Here is a 21,613-nt window from a genome sequence, read left to right as displayed (position 1 = left end):
CTTTGAAGATAACAGCCATTTGCACTTTCATGATGCCATCCCAAGTGCTCAGAAGAAAGCTTATAAACTAATAAAGGAGAATTCATCCAGGGCCACCGAGTCACCCCCCAAACCCTTATTCAGGACGGCAAACGAAAATCTGCTTGGATTCTTTTAAATCCCATCACAGATCAGGATTAAAAACAATTTTTGGTAATGAGCAGATCTCTGATGATCTAAAGACACCCTGGCTCATTTGACTGAGGAAATAAGTGACATATCAAATGCAACCTTCATACTTGAACAGCTCAGGTCACCTTGAGAGAAATGCTGCTCAATGAAACCTCTCTCCAGAGTGCAGCTTTGATTTTACCCTCATTTTTAAGGGGAGGTAAGGTCTTCACATGAACATCTATTGGTACAGACAGCTTCACTTAGAACCATGCACAGGTTTTCTTTTAAAAGGTAACTGAGGAGCTGTTGCTGCTCCTTCTGGTCCTAAACTAAACCAGACTTGTTGAAAACTCTCCTAAGGGAGACTCTCCAGGCTGATTTGAGATCTGCAGAGCCCAGATGGAGAATGATCAAGCCCAGAAGCATGTGCTGAAAGCCTCTGTCAGGGGCACTCAGGCCAGAAATCCATTTAAAATAGCACAGCAGAAATGCTTTGCTTCCTCTCTGAAATCCCTCAGCACTTGGAGTGCAGCTCAGGAATGCAGCAGCCCCTTCCACCTGACCTGTGACCATGGGAGGTGACAGCAGGACCTGTCCCCTGAGCCCCCCTGGGGCAGAGAGGCTGCAGGGCCACAGCCGAGGGGACAAGGACTGGAGGATGCTGAGGATTCATCTCCACGTTCAACTTTTGGCACCAGTTGTGGGAGAAGGGTTTGAGACACACGCTGGGTCCAGCTCAGCTGGAACAGCTGCTCTGCTGGACACGTGGCAGTGTCCTTCTGCTGGATTTGATGGAATTATGGAATATTCTGAGTGGGAATCAACCCACAGGGATCATCCAGTCACAGCCCCCTCCCCAAAATCCCAGCCTGGGCATCCCTGGCAGCTCCTGGAGCTCTGTGCCCATTCCCTGGGGAGCCTGGGCAGTGCCCAGCACCCTCTGGGGGAAGAGCCTTGCCCTAAAATCCATCCTAAATCCCTCCTGGCCCAGCTCCAGCCTCTCCCTGGGTGCTGTCCCTGCTCAGACCAAGGTGGTTCGAAATCTGAAGGGGAAAGGAGCAGGAGCTTTGAGGGTCAAGGTGCTTCTCTCTGGTGTTACTGAAGGTGACAAGGAGAAGAAAATCAAAACCAACACTGAAACCCTTCAGTGTCCTTGCAAAGCAAGGTGCCAAAAGTGACCTGAAGGAATAAAAGCCCTGAAGAAGCAGGCAGAGGGCTGGGGATGCTCAGGGATCAGCCAGAAATGCTCTGGACACAGATTCTGCATCAGATTGCTCTGGGCAGGGGCTGCCCCAAAAAGGGGATTCACCTGTGCTACCTGTGAGTGATGCTGGAGGACACCTGGGGGCAGCTGCTGATGTCCCAAATCCTGGACACGTCCCTGACCCTTCTCCTCGAGCTTTTCCTGTGGGGGACTTGGAAAAACCAGACAGAATCCTGGAATTCCTGAGGTTGGCAAAGCCCTCCCAGCCCCTGCAGTCCCAGCTGTGCCCCATGGCCACCTTGTCACCCTGAGTGCCACCTCCAGGTGCCACCTGCAGGGATGGGCACTCCAAAGCTCCCTGGGCAGCCCCTGCCAAGGCCTGAGCTCCCTTTCCATGGGGAAATTCCTGCTCACAGGAAGTCCTGATTCCCCAGCCCCTTCCCAGCTCCCTTCCCTGCCCTGGACACCTCCAGCCCCTCCAGGGCTCTCCTGCAGGAGCCACAACTGGACACAGCCCTCGAGGGTCTCAGTGCCAGCACAGAGGGACAATCCCTGCCCTTGGGGACAATCCCAGCCCTTGGGGACAATCCCAGCACAGAGGGACAATCCCTGCCCTGCTTCCCTAAATTTTCTGTCCTTCCATCCCTCTCCCCACTCCAGGTTCGTGTGCAGGGAGGTGAGAGCAGCGAGGGTGGAGTGAGGAATAACAGCGTGGAAGGAAAGTTGTAATCCTGTGGAGAAAAGAAGTGTCAACACTTGTCAAATGTTGCAAAATGTCCCGGTGTGGAAGAAATAGAGTAATTGCCAGTATTAACCAACAAAGTGCTGTTGTTTTGCCAGGCTGAGGAAGATTTCTTTTATGGAATGGGAAATGTTTTTTACAAATAGGAGTTTCACTTTCTGTATTCAACAACTTCAAAATTGACCTTTAGCTACCATCAACTGACCTTTAGATACCAAACCCTGACCTTTAGCTACCAAAAACTTGTGGATTTGAAAAGTCCAGCTTGCTAAAAATCTCTTTTCAAACACAACCCCAGACCAGCCCGTCTGCCCTGAAATATCCTGTAAAATTCTTGTTCTCCCTTAGCAATTCTGAACCTCTGAAACTTCACAAAGTTTTTAGAAACTCAGCTGAACACATCTGAACTGGCCCCAACGTGCTGAGCAGAGCAGTTTTGGGCAGCTGTGTCCCCAAGTCATCACTTTGAGTAAAAGGAACTTTTTCCCATTTCAGAAACGATCTCTAAAAAGCTAAACATAATCTTGATATGTAAGCAAATATTATTTAAATAGGGGTAAGAGCAAATGTTTTTGTGTTTAATGTAAAATTCCAACGCACTGACAAAAACCCAAGGTTAGTGTTGATGATATTGGTGATTTGGTCAAAGTGGAAAAACTTCAAAAATTGAATTATTATTATTATTGAATTTAGATTTTTTTAATATATCTGCACTTCCACAATTAAAAAACCCAGCAACATTTGGAAACAATTCGTTTGAATTCATCCAGAATTATACATTGACTGGTGTTGTTTTGCAGTTGTTGATATTTTGAGGCCTCCAGAGAAACAAAACAACACCAAAAAAAAACCAACAACAACAAAAAAAACCCCTTTTGTTTATTTGTGCAGCTCTTTCATCTGTTTCAATTAAAATGCTGCATTACTCATTTTTTCCCCCACCACGATCCCAAAATGATTTTGGAGCTGCACTGGCACCTCGTGCCAGAGAATTAAATAGGAAAGGGTTCATCCAGCAGCTCTTCCCCATCCTCACCCTCTCTCTGAGCCAGCCTAAACTCCCAGATAAGCCCAGCATGAGACACAAAGCCAGACAATTACCCAGGCAAATGTTGGAAGGATTTGGGCCCCGAGGCAGAAATGCTGTTTGTGGAGGATGAAGGAGCCATTCCTGCTGGAGAGTGGCCACCACTGGACTGGGCTGGAGTTTTGGAGGAGATAAAATCGAGCTCCTGTCTGTGTTTCTCACCTGGGGGTTTTTTTCCTGGCTGCTCAAACAAAGGCGTGCAGGCACGGGCAGCGGGAGCTTTGCCATTCTGTCTTTGTGTTCATTCCTGGAAAAATTCAGCTTTCATTTCCCCTGCTGGAGACCACCCCAGCAAGGTGCAAGGGCAGAGCCTCAGCTGGGCCAGTCAGGAGAGCAAAAAAAAAGTCGTGTTTTGGTCTAACCCTGACCTTTTTCCATCTTGATGGGTAGAGGTTCCTCTCACTCTCCTTTTTCCCCCTCCCTGCTCTCCTGCTCAAGAAGATGTTTTGGAGCAAAGAATGGAGGCTGCAGCAAGAATGGCACAATCAGAGAATCCCAGGATCACTGAGGTTGGGAAAGATCTCCAAAAATCATCGAGTCCCAGCTGTGCCCGACCTTGTCACCCTGAGTGCCACCTCCAGGTGCCACCTGCAGGGATGGGCACTCCAAAGCTCCCTGGGCAGCCCCTGCCAAGGCCTGAGCTCCCTTTCCATGGGGAAATTCCTGCTGCTGTCCAAGCTGAGCCTGCCCTGCTGCAATTTGAGGCCATTTCCTCTCCTCCTGTCCCTGCCCCTCCTGGCAGGGACTTGTGCAGAGCCACAAGGTCCCCCGAGCCTCCTTTTCTCCAGGCTGAGTGTTGGATCCCAGAAACCTGGGGTTTAATTTAATAGAATCTTATATTAAAAATCCACACAAAAACCTCACGTTAAATCAATTAACAGAGTCCTCCATCAATAAACCAATAAATCAAACAACAATCCTACCTCAAAATACGCTCAAAAATATATATATATATAAAAAACCAACAAAAATTCATCATAAATATCCAACCTAGTAAAATTTAAAAAAAAATTTACAGCTGAGCCTCTTTCCCAGTTGCCTCAGCCCCTCCTGGGGCTCCAGTCCCTTCCCAGTGTCCCTACATGAGCAGATTCAATGGAAAACCCTGCCCAGGACAGGTGGGCACCCCATGCCAGCAGCTCAGCACCAGGAATGACAAAACAGAAAGGGCAGGAAAAGGTTCTGAACCATTCCAGCACCTCTGAGACATCAGTGCTGCAGAACTGGAGGACAAAGAGTGGCTGAAGGGAGACCACGAGGGCAAGGATGAAGAGCCAAGGCAAATTTCTGATATTGAATTTAAAGCTACTCTCAGTCTGAAGCTGTTCCCCTTTGTCCCTCCATTCCTTGTAAATAATCTCCCTCCATCCCTCCCTTCTGTAAATATATTTTCCCACCCAGAAAAGAGGGATATGTCCCACCCCAGCGTGCCCTGTGAGGAGACAGAGTTCCCTCAATCCTCCCTTTATTTTTTTCCCCTCCTTCCAACGTGAAGGAGCAGCAGGGATGACAGCCTTTGGTGGGGATGGGTGCAACAAGGCCCCCATTGTCTCAGACAGGTGTGAGATTGGGATTGACTCGGTGCCAGAGCTGCTATCAGTGCCAGCTCAGGGAGCTCAAACACCCTCCAAGCCTCCTGTAATGCCACTGCAGCAGCCAGAGACTCAACAATTTAAGGCTTAGACACACACACACACACACACACACACACCATAAATCAGAGGAGGATGTACCAGCCAAGCGTCAGCTCCTTGGGCAGATGCCTGCAGACCGTCTGTGCTCATCAGACCTGGCCTCTCTCGCTTATTGGAAACATTTATGGTGCTTTTTTTTAATTTTTTTTTTAATTTTTTTTCTCTAAAGATGAGAGGCTGGGTGGAGCAGCCAGCTCAGACACATTTCCATCTGCCCTATCTTGCCCCAACAGCCCTGCTGTGCTCCATTTCTGGAGGCAGCTCGGCTCGTAAAGTCTCTTTATTCTGAGTGCAGGAGGGAAGGAATTACATCTTGGGGAAATGTTTAATGTACAAATACAAAAATCACATGGACGTGCCCTCGGTAGGCACCACCCTCCTGAAACAAAACCGTGCCCTGCCATGGGAGCTTGGGAGCCTCTGAACAAGATCAAACAAGCACAGGGATTAGCACAGCTGTTTGTCTTTCTTTCTTTTCTTTCTTTTCTTCTTTCTTTCTTTTCTTTCTTTCTTTCTTTCTTTCTTTCTTTCTTTCTTTCTTTCTTTCTTTCTTTCTTTCTTTCTTTCTTTCTTTCTTTCTTTCTCTTCTTTCTTTCTTTCTTTCTTTCTTTCTTTCTTTCTTTCTTTCTTTCTTTCTTTCTTTCTTTCTTTCTTTCTTTCTTTCTTTCTTTCTCCCTTTCTTTCTCCCTTTCTTTCTCCCTTTCTTTCTCTTTCTCCCTGCTTTCTTTCTCTCTTTCTCCCTTTTTTCTTTCTTTCTTTCTTGTTTCTTTTTCTCTCTTTCTCTCTCTTTCTCTCTCTTTTTCCTTTCCTTTCCTTTCCTTTCCTTTCCTCTTTCCTTTCCTTTCCTTTCCTTTCCTTTCCTTTCCTTTCCTTTCCTTTCCTTTCCTTTCCTTTCCTTTCCTTTCCTTTCCTTTCCTTTCCTTTCCTTTCCTTTCCTTTCCTTTCCTTTCCTTTCCTTTCCTTTCCTTTCCTTTCCTTTCCTTTCCTGTGCAGGGGGAGGAGGATTCTGGAGACCACCCTGGACACAGGAGCCTCCCCTCCTGCCAGGGACTTGTGCAGAGCCACAAGGTCCCCCCTGAGCCTCCTTTTCTCCAGCCTCAGCCCCTTTCCCAGCTCCCTCAGCCCCTCCTGGGGCTCCAGCCCCTTCCCAGTTCCCTTCCCTGCCCTGGACACCTCCAGCCCCTCCAGGGCTCTCCTGCAGGAGCCACAACTGGACACAGCCCTCGAGGGTCTCTCAGTGCCAGCACAGAGGGACAATCCCTGCCCTGCTCCTGCTGGACACACAATTCCTCATCCAGCCCAGCTGCCAGTGGCCCCTTGCCCACCTGGGCACCCCTGGGCTCGTGTCCAGCCCCTGGCACCAGCACCCCCAGGGCTTTTCCAGCTTTTCCAGCCCCACTTTTTTCTCCTTTTCAAGTTATCACAAGTGTTCACTTTTATGCTGTGTGGCAGAGCAGCTCCCGTTTGCTGGTGGATTCCTTCCCCCGTGAATTAATTAATCCTGAATTCAAACCTGCCAATGGTTTTGCATGGAAAATTGCTCATATTTATGGAGCTCTCAGGGATATCAAAGGCACTGTGCTTTGGAGCAGTTATTCACAGGTTGAAGAATGAGGAGCATTGTTTGGATGTGGGATTTGGAAAATGAAATCCACCTTTATGCAATGAGAGCTGAAAGCATCAGCAGTGCTCCCCTTGCTGTAAATCATCACCCAAATAAAGCAAGAGTTGCTCTTCACTCAGTGTTGTCTTTCCTACAGGCCAGAGGATGCAGAAATTTACAGGAATTTTTTTCCATGCAAAGGAATTTTGGTTTCATTGGGTTTTGTTGGTGTTGATTGCCTGAATTTAATTGGCAAGAAGCTGAGAGAGCCCAAATTGGCCAAGTGACTTGTAAAATAATTGATAATTGTAATGAAACGTGCAAAAGGCCAAGAAGAAGTGGGATTGTTCAGCCTGGAGAGGAGAAGCTTTGGGCTGAGCTCAGGGTGGCCTTGCAGGGCCTGAAGGAGCTGCAGGAACCATGGAGAGAGACAATTGCCAAGGGATGGAGGGACAGCACCCAGGGAATGGAGGGACAGCACCCAGGGAATGGAGGGACAGCACCCAGGGAATGCAGGGACAGCACCCAGGGAATGGAGGGACAGCACCCAGGGAATGGAGGGACAGCACCCAGGGAATGGAGGGACAGCACCCAGGGAATGGCCTCAAAGGAGGATTTGATGGGATTTTGGGAAATAGGAATTGTTCCCTGGGATGGAATTCCCAGATTTGCTGTGGCTGCCCCTGGATCCCTGGAATGTTCAGTTCCAGGCTGGACATTGGGACAGTGGGAGGTGTCCCTGCCATGCCAGGGGTGGCACTGGGTGGGTTTAAGGTCCCTTGCAACCTCCAATAGTTTCTGCTTCCAATTATTTCTATTTCTATCCCATTTTTGTGTACCTGACCAAAGCCATTCCAAACATCTCTTTGGGAAAATATCCCTGAAAGCTCCTGAAGCTCAGCACCAAACCCTGGAATCTCCCAGAATTCAATCCCTGATATTGAACTGAGCATTTTGCCCACACAGAAAAACCAAAGAAACCCCTGACACCAACCTGGGAATTCCTTGCTGGAAATCAAACCCGACCTGAGAGCAAACCCACGATTTTTTTTTTTTTTTTTAAATGACCCTCTTGAATATCCTTTTGTTTTTTTTCGATGCTTTTAAGAGAAGAGTTGTACAAACAGGCAGCGAATGAGATGGAGCCTATTTGATTATCTAATGTGCATTTCCCCAGGTCACCGATTGCCTCCTCCAGCACATCCCAAGCCCATTGTTGCTCACCTGTGAACAATCCCCATTTGTTGGGGCCGGAATAGGCTGAACACACACGGGCAAAGCTCAGCCAGGAGTTTGCTAAGGGTGTTGTGTGTACTCAGCCACATAAAAGGAGCCCTGTGAGTGCTGGCACTCCTGAAGGAACGATCCTGCTTCGTTAAAGTCCTGGTAAAGACCTGAAAGGTCTGGATAAATCCCAGAATGAAGGTTGGAAAAGCCTCCAAGATCGTGTCCCTGATGTCCACCCAGCCCACAGCACTGAGTGCCACGTCCACACCTTCCCCTGTTCACCCCCAAACCTCCCCGGGCAGCCCCTTCCAAGGCCTGCCTGCCTTTTCCAGGAAGAAATTTTTCCTAATTATCCAACTAAACCTCCCCTGGCACAGCTCGAGGCTTTTTCCTCTCATCCTGCCCCTGTTCCCTGAGAGCAGAGCCCGGCCCCCAACACGAGCTCAAGTTTGGAGATGTTCAATTCCGAATTTGAGGGCAAAGAACAGCTTCAATTACAAAATCCAAGTGGCATCTTTCTGGCACCTGGGCAGCACCAGGTGAAGGAGAAGCTGTTTTCAGTGGGTGTTTTGAAGGAGAAGCTGTTTTCAGTGGGTGTTTGTTTTTAGGGTAAGGAGCCCCTAATTTATTTTTATTTTTTTTTTTTGTTTGTTTTGTTTTGTTTTATTTACCACGGAAGGTAATTGAGCTCTGCTATCCAAACCTTGGTGTGTTCTGCCAAGAGGGGATTAAAGAGGAGAATGCTGTGGAAAGAAACTGGGTTTGTCTGTAAAGAACTCGAGGAGATTTGATTTACCAGGGTTTTGCAATCAGTTCTTTTCATCTTCCTCATAACTGGGACATTCAAAGGCCAAAAAAATGCTTTGAGGGCCAGTGGGGAATAACCCAAACATGAGGAAACCTCAAATGCTGAACGTTTTGCCATCCAAACTTCAGAATCGTGGAGTGGTTTGGATCAGAAGGGACCTTAAGATCATTTTGTTCCAACCCCTGCCATGGGCAGGGACACCTCCACTGTCCCACATTGCTCCAGGCTGGCCCTTGGACATTTCCAGGGATCCAGGGGCAGACACAGATTCTCTGGAATTCTATTCCAGGGCTTTCCCAGCCTCAAGGGGAACAATTCCTTCCAATATCCAGGGAATTCGTATTCCAGGCACTCCTCACCTTCAGAGGAAAAATTCTTCCCAATATCCAGGGAATTCTATTCCAGGGCTTTCTCACTCTCAAGAGGAAAAATTCCTTCCCAATATCCAGGGAATTCTATTCCAGGACTCCCCACTCTCAAGGGGAACAATTCCTTCCCAATATCCAGTTTAAACCTGTCCTTGGGCAGCAGAGATATTTTATTTTAAAGACCTCCAGGATGAGTGAGATGAACCCTGGATCCAAACTGAGGTGTTCCCATGGAAAAAGAAGAGCCCCAGGGGGACAGAAATGTCCCCTGAGGCAGAGCTGAAAGATTCCACCCCAAAAATGAGGAGAAGAAAGAGCAGGCAGAGGCTCCACCACGGAGAGGTGAGAGGGATAAAGGAGCAAGGAAATTCTCTGGCACAAAATTGCTGCCCTGGGTCAGAGACCAGCCCCACTTTGCCAGGGCCATGAGGGAGAAGGGCTCAGGGGAGTGGAAGGGGATCCAAGCAAACAAAGCAGGAGGAATGGCTGTGCAAGTCCAAAACTGAACTGGGAATGCCTGTCCCTGCCTGCCAGCCCTGCTCTCAGCATCCATCAGCTCTCCCCTGGTAAAAGACATGGACTGATTAATGAAAACACAACTGTGCCCGGGCATGAGCTGCCCAATTTTCGAGGGAGTGGGTTTTTAAAAAGGCAGCTCCGGAGATGGGATGGGTTTCTCTGTGGTTTAGGTGCTTGGACACCTTCAAAAATCCTCCTGAAACGCTTTTCTGCTCCCTGGGTTTTCCTAAGTACTCTGTAACAAAATCAAACTCTCAATTATTTGCTGGAAAAATCATGAGATTAGTGCCAAAACCTAGAACAAAACACAAATCTCTCAACTTCTCTGCTTGAAACCCAAGATTTCCTTTTTGTTATTTAGGGTTATCCTTGAGGATGCTCCATGTGGTGGGAAAAAAGCAGAAGAAAGATTGGTGGAAATGGAGGTGCTGCCTGGGAACTGAGAACATATTTGTTGCTTTATCTGCTGGTTTTTTTGGTTTTTTTTTTTTTTTTTTCAATCCCAGGAAGTGCCAGGCTTTTGGAATATGAAGATTGGTATCTCAAATATATCGACACTTGGAAATCTTGGGGATTAACCACCATGACATAACTCTTTCCATTAGTTGATGGAAAAGCCAAACAATTTCAAGGCTTGTTTTTTTGTTTTGTTAGGGTTTTTTTTTAATTTTTTTTTTTTTTTCCCAAGCTGGATGCTCTTGAGCAAGGCTGAGGCCCTGAAGCTGGGAATGCTGCTGGGAACAAGGGACAGGTGTTGAGGAATTGCATCCTCACCTTGCTCTGCCCTGTGTGGGAGAGGATGAAGGAGGAACAAATCAGTGGCTGAAGGGGAGGAATCCTGGAGGATTCAAATCCTGGTGGTGGAGAGGCAAAGGAGGCTCCAGCACAGGATGGGGATTTATCCAGGGAATTTCTGAGGACCTGGAGGTCCACGTGGGAATGGGGAGTTTGCAGGGAAAGGTTTTATCTTGAGACTGAGACAGAACAGAGGAAAGGGTTGAGACTCATGGAATCCTGGAATCCTGGAATCGTGGAATGGTTTGGGTTGGAAAGGACCTTAAAGCTCATCCCATCCCCCCCCTGCCATGGCAGGGACACCTCCCACTGTCCCAATGTCCAACCTGGAACTGAACATTCCAGGGATCCAGGGTATGGGAATTCTATCCCAGCCCCTCCCAGGGAACAATTCCTAATTCCCAAAATCCCATCAAATCCTGCTTTGAAGCCATTCCCTGTGTGCTGTCCCTCCATCCTTGTCCCCAGTCCCTCTCCAGCTCTCCTGGAGCCCCTTCAGGCCCTGCCAGGGGCTCTGAGCTCTCCCTGGATCCTTGTCCAGGTGAACATTCCCAGCTCCAGAGCAGAGAGAGAAGATCCCAAACGTTCTCCTGGAGAATTAAAACTCCCTGGGATGAATCCAGTGGTGCAGAGAATTGATTGAATAGAAGCAAAGAAGGGCCTGGAGAGCATCTCCTGGGCCCTGCCCCAGCCACTCCTGCACTAACAGAGCCAAAATCCATCTGAAATTCTGTGTCTGGAAAACATCCAGGGCTGCTCTGATCCTTAGGAACCATCTCCTCATTTCCAGCCCCAATTCATTGACATTTTAGAGGAGAACAGATTGTTCTGGAGCCAGCACCAAATGGTTCTGCTGAGCCTCTCTGCCGTGGCTCATGACTGGAATGATCTTTCCTCTCCTCCTTTCTTCTGGAAAACTGAGCTGATCTGGCTCCTCCTTTAAAGCAAGGCCTCCATTCCTCTGTGGATCCCAGCTGTGCTGTCCCCAAATTGTTCTGCCTCAGGGCTAAAGGAGATTCCCCAATGCCACAGCTGGAATTCCTAAAGCTGCTCCCATTCCTGGGCTGCTGCTGCTGCTGCTGGGTCACAGCTGATAAAGCAAAAGTTTGGCACAGATGATCTGTGACAGCCACTCAATTTTATCCCTGTCCAAATCAGCCTTTGGGGAGGATCCAAATGGAATGACAGAATTCCCAAATCCAATGGAAGATGTGGATCCTGCTGTAAGGAGGATGAAATGATTGAGTGAAAAAGGATGTGGAGGGACAGAGCCAAAAAAAAAAAAAAAAAAAAAAGGATAATATATGAATATATAATTCTATAATAACTGCAGTTATTTAGTTCATTATGCACATTTTAGAGGATCATGGAATGGTTTTCAGATCCAGGGCAGGGACACTTCCACTGTCCCAGGCTGCTCCAAACCCTGTCCAAGCTGGACTTGGACACTTCCAGAGATCCAGGGGCAGCCACAGAAATCATCTTTAAAGTCCCTTCCAACCCAAATCATTCTTTAATTCTATAAAACAAGAGCTTTTTATCTATATTTGTGAAAAAGCAGGGATTTTTCCTCAGGGTGGGTTTCCATGGGCCAGGATTCCAGAGGAATTGTTCTGTGTGTGCAAACCCAGCATTTGTGGTGTCACAAATGGGCACCAGGATGAATCAGCAGCTGATGGCACCTCAAAAGTGCTCCTTAAAAAGGAAAAACTGTGGAAGCTACTGATGGAATTCTACATCAATGTTATCTGCTGAGCAATAATTGCAAATCACATCCTGCACTCTCAGGAAAAAGACATTTCTCTCCATGAAATTCCCTTTTTTTTTTTTTTTTTTTTTTGATGGAGCCCTGCCAGCTCCACAGATTTGGTTGCCAAAAGATTTTTGGGAAAGCATCCCCACTTTCCACAGATTTCCTGTGGAAGCTCCAGCTCCACACCATGGGTTGCCTTCAGCTCCTTCTTTTCCCCACACAGGAATTTTTGGTGATTGCTGCCAGGGAAGGGAGTGGGAAGGAGGAAGAGATTTTCCTCCTCCTCCTCCTCCTCCTCACTCAGAGCAGGATCCTGGTGGAAATTCCCGCTCCAGGAGATGGAGGAGGATCCATTAAGGAGGATTTTCCCTGATCAGGATGGACAGGACCCAAATTGTGGTGGGGAAAACCCTCTGGGGGGGAAGAGAACATCCAGAAGTTCTGGATCCAGCCCCATCCAGGGCAGGGAAGAGCTGAGAGGAAAAAATGCCAAGTTCAGGCAGCACTGGATGGAATTTCCAGAGAGTGTTTTTTTGAGATGGAGAGGTTTTAAATCCAGTGGGAAGGGAATGATCAGCTGGGAAAACACAGGGAGACACCAGAATGTCCAAAGGGAATGGGAATAAATCAGTTTTTTAACCTATGGCACAATGGGAAGAGCTGGGAATTCCCTGATCCTGGGACACTCTGGATGTGTTTGGGAACTGTGAGCACACCAATCCCAGTGCCCCAAAATCTCCTGGAAATTTCATTTCCAAAATATGAAGACAAAGGGACAACCCCATCAAATTCCTTCTGAAACACTGCAAGTTCTTCTGATTCTATTCATGCACAGCCTATGAAATTAAATTAAAAGTAGAAATATTCAGAATTTGAGGCTCTGGATGTGTTTGGGAGCTGTGAGCACACCAATCCCAATGCCCCAAAATCTCCTGGAAATTTCATTTCCAAAATGTGAGGACAGAGGGACAACCCCATGAAATTCCTTTTGAAACGCTGCAAATTCTTCTGATTCTATTAATGCACAGCCTATGAAATGAAATTAAAAATAGAAATATTCAAAATTTGAGGCTCTGGATGTGTTTGGGAGCTGTGAGCACACCAATCCCAATGCCCCAAAATCTCCTGGAAATTGCATTTTCCAGCAGCAAAATGTGAGGACAGAGGGACAACCCCATCAAATTCCTTCTGAAACACTGCAAGTTCTTCTGATTCTATTCATGCACAGCCTATAAAATTAAATTAAAATTAGAAATATTCAAAATTTGAGGCTCTGGATGTGTTTGGGAGCTGTGAGCACACCAATCCCAGTGCCCCAAAATCTCCTGGAAATTGCATTTTCCAGCAGCAAAATATGAAGACAAAGGGACAACCCCATCAAATCCCTCCTGAAACGCTGCAAATTCTTCTGATTATTAATGCACAGCCTATAAAATTAAATTAAAAGTAGGAATATTCAAAATTTGGGGTTTGATGGAGGAGGAGAAGGAACAAAGCTGCTGTAATTCCCTGGTTTCAGTGCTGCCCTTGACTCTGCTGCTGTTCCTGGGAACCCTGATAAACCCAGGCTGTTTTTTTTTTTTTTTGTCCAAGATCCCGATAGAAAGGACCTTGAAATGTCTCTTCAACAAAGTGTGCTGCACCTGGAGGAAGACAAAAGCCTGGCCTGTAACAAAATAATCCCTCAGTCCTCGTGTTTGGTGTTAATTCAAAGAGTTGAGCTTTAAAATGATCTCCCTTGCGTTGTTTTCAGGGTTAATTCTTCCCTTCAAGAGCTGTCAGTGATTTTTATTCCAGTCTCTCATTTCCAGGGATTTTCGATTTGGTCATAAAAGTGGGAAATTGAACATCTAAGGTTACAAAATTTGCTTTTTTTTAAAAAAAAAAAAAACAGCAAACTCGGGGATTTTAGGGTTATCAAAGCCTAAAAAAAAAAAAAAAAAAAGAACCAGAGGTGAAGCTGAAAGTGATTATTTGTTTTCCCTAAAGGAAATAGCTTGATTTAATTTATGTTTCAAGAAATAATTAATAAATCCCCAGGTGAAAACATCCAAAGAGTTGGAAAATAGTGGAGAATATTCAAGGCCAGGTTGGATGGAGCTGGGAGCAACCTGGACCAGGGGAGGTGTCCCTGGTTGGTTTTAAGGTTCTTTTCCAACCCAAACCATTTTTGGTTCTATGATTCTGTGAACATTTTTGGGGCTAATTAAAAAAAAAAAAAAAAAGTTATTTAATTGAACATTTTTGGATGATATTTCTAACCCCATTTATTTATGCCATTTATTAACTCCACAAGAATTTTCTGGGCCTGAATTTTCAAATATTTCTGTTGGCCCCTCAAAAAAAATCTGCTGTAAAGGAACCTTAGGTTCATTTTTTTTTGGAATTACCCACTCTGGTTAAACTTGAACCACTGTAAAATGAGCAATTGTGGATTTAGTGGCTGATCCAGGCTGGCATTGGGAGAAACTCAACCTCAATACATAGACAGATATATTTATAATTATGATAAATAGAAATTTAAATGTTTCTCAAGGCTCTAAACCCCTCAGCACAGCTCACATGGCTCTGCCTGTTTGGTTTTTTTTTTTATTTTCCCCTCTGCACAAAGCAAGGGGTGAGTTGAGGTCGAAATCTCCTTTTTCTGTGCATGGAGGTCAAATCCTTTGACATTTTACACTCAGTTCTGGCACAGAGTAATCTCTCAACTCAAACCATGTGCTGGAAGTTTTTCCTCCCCTCCTGTTCCCCTTTGGTCTGGGAATTGGCCATGGTTAAAACTTCCAAGGGAACAGGTGGATGTGGCTCCTTCCTTGTGATATGAAAGAAGCAGAAAACTCGATTAAAGCAATTTATGGCCTTGGAATTCAACTCTTAACGTGGATTTGTATCCGTGACACAAAAGTGTTTTTTTTTTTTTTTTTTTTTTGTTTTTTTTTTTTTTTTTTTTTTTGTTTTTTTTTTGTTTTTTTGTTTTTTGTTTTTTTTTTTTTTTGTTTGTTTTTGGGTTTTTTTTGGTTTTTTTTTGTTTTTTGTTTTGTTTTGTTTTGTTTTGTTTTGTTTTGTTTTGCTCTCCTGTTCAAAACTTGCTAAAATAGGAAGTTCAATTCACCCTCAGTCCTTTTCTGGCTGAAAACCTCAACAAATAAACAGTGGTTTTAGTGGCATGGCAACCTGCCCCTTGCAATCCAAGAACTGCTCTGAGATGTCTCTTTCAGTTTTGTTTTTTTTTTTTTTCTTTTTTTAAAAAAAAGGTAAGAGGGTTTGGATGAGTGGAAGAGTAACTTGTGGTTCCTGCTGGTGGGAATTAAAGGAAAATTTTGGGATGGAGAGGTTTTAAATCCAATGGGAAGGGGATGGTGTGCTGGGAAAGCACAGGGAGACACCAGAATATCCAAAGGGAATGGGAATAAATCAGTTTTTAACCTATGGCACAATGGGAAGAGTTGCTTGGAGTTTAGCAAGGGATGGGGGCTTGGTTTTATAAAAAAAAAACACTTTGTGCCCTCTTCAGTGAGAAAATCTCACCAGAAATGCTTCAGGATGCAAAATGGGTGGGAAGGTGTGACATGGGATGTTCAGAATTGTTTTGGTTTTCATGGAATCCCAGAATCCCAGATTGGTTTGGGTTGGAAAGGATTTTAAAAATCATCTCAGTGCCAGCCCTGCCATGGCAGGGACACCTCCCACTGTCCCAATGTCCCAACCTGGAACTGAACATTCCAGGGATCCAGGGGCAGCTACAGCAAATCTGGGAATTCCATCCCAGGGAACAATTCCTAATTCCCAAAATCCCATCAAATCCTGCTTGGGAGCCATTCCCTGGGTGCTGTCCCTCCATTCCCTGGGTGCTGTCCCTGCATTCCCTGGGTGCTGTCCCTGCATTCCCTGGGTGCTGTCCCTCCATTCCCTGGGTGCTGTCCCTGCATTCCCTGTGTGCTGTCCCTCCATTCCCTGGGTGCTGTCCCTCCATTCCCTGGGTGCTGTCCCTCCATTCCCTGGGTGCTGTCCCTCCATTCCCTGGGTGCTGTCCCTCCATCCCTTGGCAATTGTCTCTCTCCATGGTTCCTGCAGCTCCTTCAGGCCCTGCAAGGCCACCCTGAGCTCAGCCCAAAGCTTCTCCTCTCCAGGCTGAACAATTCCAGCTCTCCCAGCTTCTCCTTCTCCCTTCCCACCCTTCTTTTGGAGGCCTCTGCCTTGAAACTGAATTAACAAAAATAATAATAATAAAAAGAAATGAAACATCCCAGCTCACACAGGAGATCAACCCTAATCCAATCACACTTGAGGAAGAAATGATGATCCTGGAACTTTTTCCCACCCCATCCCTTTTTTTCCTGCTGAAAAGATGAGCCCTGAAAGTTAAAAGGTGATGGCAACAGACAAAAATGAGAGAGGCTTCGATTTGGGGTTTCTCCTCCTGATACCCACTGCAAACCCCAACAATTCCACGTTTGGCAGGGAGAGTGGAACCAGGAGAAGAGGAGAATATCCACGGCTGAGCTGCATGGGCAGGTGAAACACAGAAAATCCTGCTTGAAACAGCAAAGCCCAACCACCTCCTACAGCAATTCCTGCAGGGAGCAGCTGGATCCAGGGCCCAGCATGAAAAAAAAAAAAATCGGGAATTCCACAGGGAAGCAGCAAAGAGGGATCCTGGGTGTTAAACCCGATACTCTGCCAAGCAGAAAGAAGCTGAAGAATGAGAGGCTGCCATAATAAAATTTGGATTTTTTTTTTTTAAAAGGAACAGAGCCATGAGCAGGAGAAGCCCAGGGTGGTTTGCTCTGCAAATCAGGGAGAGAAGTGAGGGGAATGTGAGGGGTTGGATTCTTTACCTGAGCTGACCTGGAATTGCTCCAGCCAGGGGAAGGAGATGGGTGATGCTTCCAGATTATTTTTTGGTTTTGTGAAGTTTGTGATAATTTGTTGGTTTTTAGTAGTAAAATCAGTTAGATTGGGATTTTGGGGAGAAAATGTTCTCTGTGAGGAAGGCACAGGTTGCCCACAGAATTTTGTGGCTGTCCCATCCCTGGAAGTGTCCAAGGTCAGCTTGGACCGAGCTTGGAACAACCTGGGATAGTCAAAAGTGTCCCTGCCCATGGTCTGGGTTGAAATGAAATTATCTTTAAGGTCCTTTCCAACCCAAACTATTCCCTGATTCTATGATTCCCAAAAATACCCAAACCCAGCAGATTTGCAATAATTCCTACCAAGCCCTGGGAATAAAGAAAAGTTCCAAGTGTTGCCTGAGGTGAGTGCTAAACTTCTCCTGCCTGCAGGAAAGAGCACCCTGCTGTCAGAAATAAATCCCAAAAGAAGAACTTATCCCAAATCCCTGTAATTATTCCTCTCCAAAACCCCAGCAGAGAACCTGGACTGAGCCCGTGGTAGGAACAGCACCTGCCAAAACCAACATTATCCCACTTTTTTTGGGTCCATCTCCCCCTGAATCTACATTTTGACAGGAACAGCTCAGTGACCTGACCCACTGCCCAAATTTCAGCAGGGATTTTAGCAGGGACAGACTCAGCTCCAGGGGGATGCCAGATTAAGATTCCAAGCTGGATGGGCAATCAGACTCCTGAGTGACTCTTTTGTAGATTTTCATCCCAAAAAAACCTCCTGGAGAAGCACCAGCCACAGAAATATCTCCAAAGCAGCCTGTCCTAAGGAACTCTCAGCACTCAGAGGTCATTTTGGGGGGGATGTGGCACTTTGCAAAGTTCTCTTTGCTGCTGCCTTCCTGGGAGAGGACAAAACGAGGTTTTGACAGAATTTCCCAGTTTTTATGGACAAACTATCCATTGGGAAAAACACCTGGAACAAGGCCTGGCTTTGCAAGACAAGAACAGCTCTGCAGGTGTAACGAGGCAAACAAAACCCATGAGCTGTGCTGAGGCTGGGAAGACACAGAATGGGACCCTTAAAACCTGCCAGGCTCCCCAGAATCCCAAATTCAAACATCCAGGCTGCCCAAAATCCAAACATCCACTGAGAAGCTCCACTTTTCTCTCTTTAAAGGCTCTCATGTGTCAAAGATCCAAAGATCTCCAAGGAGAGCCCCAAAGACATGGAAGCTGAGCAAGGCCATGAGCCCCTGTAGGCTGCAGGAGGGAGGATTAAAACTTGCCAGGCTTCCCAAATTTATAAATTCAAACATCCAGGCTTCCCAAAATTTAAACATCCATTGGGAAACTCCACTTTTCACTCCTTAAAAGCTCTCACAATCAAAGATCTCCAAGGAAAACCAAGAAGAAATGGAAGCCCAGCAGGGCCACAAACCCCCAGAGGCTGCAGGGACGGAGGTGAGCGAGCAGGGGGAGGATTAAAACTTTCCAAGCTTCCCAAATTCAAACCTGTCAGGCTTCCCAAAATCTAAACATCCACTGGGAAACTCCACTTTTCACTCCTTAAAAGCTCTCACAATCAAAATTCTCTAAGGAAAGCTGAGCAAAGATGGAAGCCCAGCAGGGCTGCAATCTCCTGTAGGCCACAGGGAGCAAGCAGTGGAAGGTTAGAATAGACCTATTAAAAGTTGTCAGGCTTCTCAAATTCACAAAATCAAACATCCAGGCTTCCCAAAATCCAAACATCCACTGGGAAGCTCCACTTTTCTCTCTTTAAAGGCTCTCATGTGTCAAAGATCCAAGGAAAACCAAGGAGAGCCCCAAAGAGATGGAAGCTGAGCAAGGCCATGAGCCCCTGTAGGCTGCAGGAGGGAGGATTAAAACTTGCCAGGCTTCCCAAATTCACAAATTCAAACATCCAAGCTTCCCAAAATCCAAACATCCATTGGGAAACTCCACTTTTCACTCCTTAAAAGCTCTCACAATCAAAATTCTCTAAGGAAAGCTGAGCAAAGATGGAAGCCCAGCAGGGCTGCAATCTCCTGTAGGCCACAGGGAGCAAGCAGTGGAAGGTTAGAATAGACCTATTAAAACTTGCCAGGCTTCCCAAATTCCCAAATTCAAACCTGTCAGGCTTCCCAAAATCCAAACAGCCATTGGGAAGCTCCTCTTTTCTCTCTTTAAAGGCTCTCATGTGTCAAAGATCCAAAGATCTCCACGGAGAGCCCCAAAGACATGGAAGCTGAGCAAGGCCATGAGCCCCTGTAGGCTGCAGGAGGGAGGATTAAAACTTGCCAGGCTTCCCAAATTTATAAATTCAAACATCCAGGCTTCCCAAAATCCAAACATCCACTGGGAAACTCCACTTTTCACTCCTTAAAAGCTCTCACAATCAAAGATCTCCAAGGAAAACCAAGAAGAAATGGAATCCCAGCAGGGCTGCAAACCCCCAGAGGCTGCAGGGACGGAGGTGGGCGAGCAGGGGGAGGATTAAAACTTTCCAGGCTTCCCAAATTCACAAATTCAAACATCCAAGCTTCCCAAAATCCAAACATCCATTGGGAAACTCCACTTTTCACTCCTTAAAAGCTCTCACAATCAAAATTCTCTAAGGAAAGCTGAGCAAAGATGGAAGCCCAGCAGGGCTGCAATCTCCTGTAGGCCACGGAGCAAGCAGTGGAAGGTTAGAATAGACCTATTAAAAGTTGTCAGGCTTCTCAAATTCACAAAATCAAACATCCAGGCTTCCCAAAATCCAAACATCCACTGGGAAGCTCCACTTTTCTCTCTTTAAAGGCTCTCATGTGTCAAAGATCCAAGGAAAACCAAGGAGAGCCCCAAAGAGATGGAAGCTGAGCAAGGCCATGAGCCCCTGTAGGCTGCAGGAGGGAGGATTAAAACTTGCCAGGCTTCCCAAATTTATAAATTCAAACATCCAGGCTTCCCAAAATCCAAACATCCACTGGGAAACTCCACTTTTCACTCCTTAAAAGCTCTCAGAAGTCAAAGATCTCCAAGGAAAACCAAGCAGAAATGGAAGCTCAGCAGGGCTGCAAACCCCAGAGGCTGCAGGGATGGAGGTGGGCGAGCAGGGGGAGGATTAGAATGGACCCCTTAAAACTTGTCAGGCTTCTCAAATTCCCAAATTCAAACATCCAGGCTTCCCAAAATCCAAACTTCCATTGGGAAGCTCCACTTTTCACTCCTTAAAAGCTCTCACCAGTCAAAGATCTCCAAGGAAAACCAAGCAGAAATGGAAGCCCAGCAGGGCTGCAAACCCCCAGAGGCTGCAGGGACGGAGGCGGGCGAGCAGGGGGAGGATTTTTGGGTACTTACCCTGAATCTGACTCTGAGGCTGAGGGTTAAAAGCTGTGCTGTGGTTCAAGGAGGCTCGAGGGTTGGGTGTGGGGGCTGGGTGATGTGGGCTGACCCTCATGGCCGTGCGACGCAACTGCTCCAGCTCGCTCAGGCGCTCGGAAAAGGACAAACTGCCAGGCTTTGTCTGCTCATCTATTTTCTGTCGATGTCCTAGTGTGGGAGGGGAGGTGGAAAAACAGCAGAAAAGCTCACTTGGTACATGAGGTCGGTTGGGTTTGGTTTATTTTTAGGTTTTTTTTTGTTTTTTTTTTTTTTGTTTTTTTTTTTTTTGCAACCCCTGGTCTGCTGGTGAAAATGTCGATGAAATGGAAATGGAGTCACCTCTGGTGCTTTGCGTGGGGGGCAGCCTGAGATGGGCTCTAGGATGAAAAATCAGAGATACTGAGAATTTTTAGGGCTTTTCTACCTTTCCCGTGGTTTCTAAAAGGAGGAAACAACCCCTGTGCTAAACCTGTGCACTGGGATAACTCCTTAAAAATTCAATCCCAAATTATAGCCAGGCACCACAATCGGACAAGAGCTGTGGGGATATAAAATGAATCGAATCAAATCCTGGTTTTGGATTGTTTTACATTGGTTTTATGGACAGGAATGGGAAATAAACACTGGCAGAATTGAAATTGAGATGTTGAGGTTTCTCTTGGTGGCACTGGGAGCTTCAGGAAGGCCAGGTCCCATCAGACACTGAGCTCTAAGAGAGGAAATGCTGAATTTAGAGCATCAGCCAGGACACAGGGGATTTGGGCACGGCCACGTGGGAATTACAGGGCCCAGCACTTCCCAGAGCAGCCCCTGGAGCACAATTCCCATGGGAGAGGACAGGGAAAGTCCCTGAGAGCCAGGACAGCATCAGGACACATCCAGATTCAGCTGGAAGGACTAAGGTGACACATTTCTACTTTCCACTGTCCCAGGCTGCTCCAACCTGGAACTGAACATTCCAGGGATCCAGGGGCAGCCACAGCAAATCTGGGAATTCCATCCCAGGGAACAATTCCTAATTCCCAAAATCCCATCAAATCCTGCTCTGAAGCCATTCCCTGGGTGCTGTCCCTCCATTCCCTGGGTGCTGTCCCTCCATTCCCTGGGTGCTGTCCCTCCATTCCCTGGGTGCTGTCCCTCCATCCCTTGGCAATTGTCTCTCTCCATGGTTCCTGCAGCTCCTTCAGGCCCTGCAAGGCCACCCTGAGCTCAGCCCAAAGCTTCTCCTCTCCAGGCTGAACAATCCCAGCTGTGCCAGCCTTTTCAAAGCTCTCATCCCTGAGGCTGCCAGAGCTCCAGGAGCTGCCAGGGATGCCCAGGCTGGGATTTTGGGGGGTCTGGGCAAAGCCTGGGTGATCCCTGTGGGTTTATTCCAGCTCAGTTTACTCCATGATTCTATTCTATGATTCCATGGTTTCTGCACATTGGATTTGTCTCATGGATCAGCTGC

The 21,613-nt window shown here is 46.7% G+C and overlaps 1 protein-coding gene across 1 annotated transcript in view; it reads right to left on the bottom strand.

Annotated features, from left to right (window-relative positions):
- The window catches only part of RUNX1 (RUNX family transcription factor 1), a 172,798-nt gene that overhangs the window by 19,691 nt on the left and 131,494 nt on the right, over positions 1 to 21,613 (bottom strand). The window contains exon 6 of the mRNA XM_088160505.1: positions 20,140 to 20,331. Within this exon, the coding sequence (XP_088016631.1) occupies positions 20,140 to 20,331 (192 nt within the window). The remainder of the gene's footprint in view (positions 1 to 20,139; positions 20,332 to 21,613) is intronic.

The sequence above is a fragment of the Sturnus vulgaris genome, chromosome 2 (genome assembly GCF_052056855.1).
Source record: "Sturnus vulgaris isolate bStuVul1 chromosome 2, bStuVul1.hap1, whole genome shotgun sequence".
In the NCBI taxonomy this organism is placed as follows: domain Eukaryota; kingdom Metazoa; phylum Chordata; class Aves; order Passeriformes; family Sturnidae; genus Sturnus; species Sturnus vulgaris.
The sequence above is the reverse complement of the archived record's forward strand: the minus strand, read 5'-3'. Positions and strand labels throughout refer to the sequence as shown.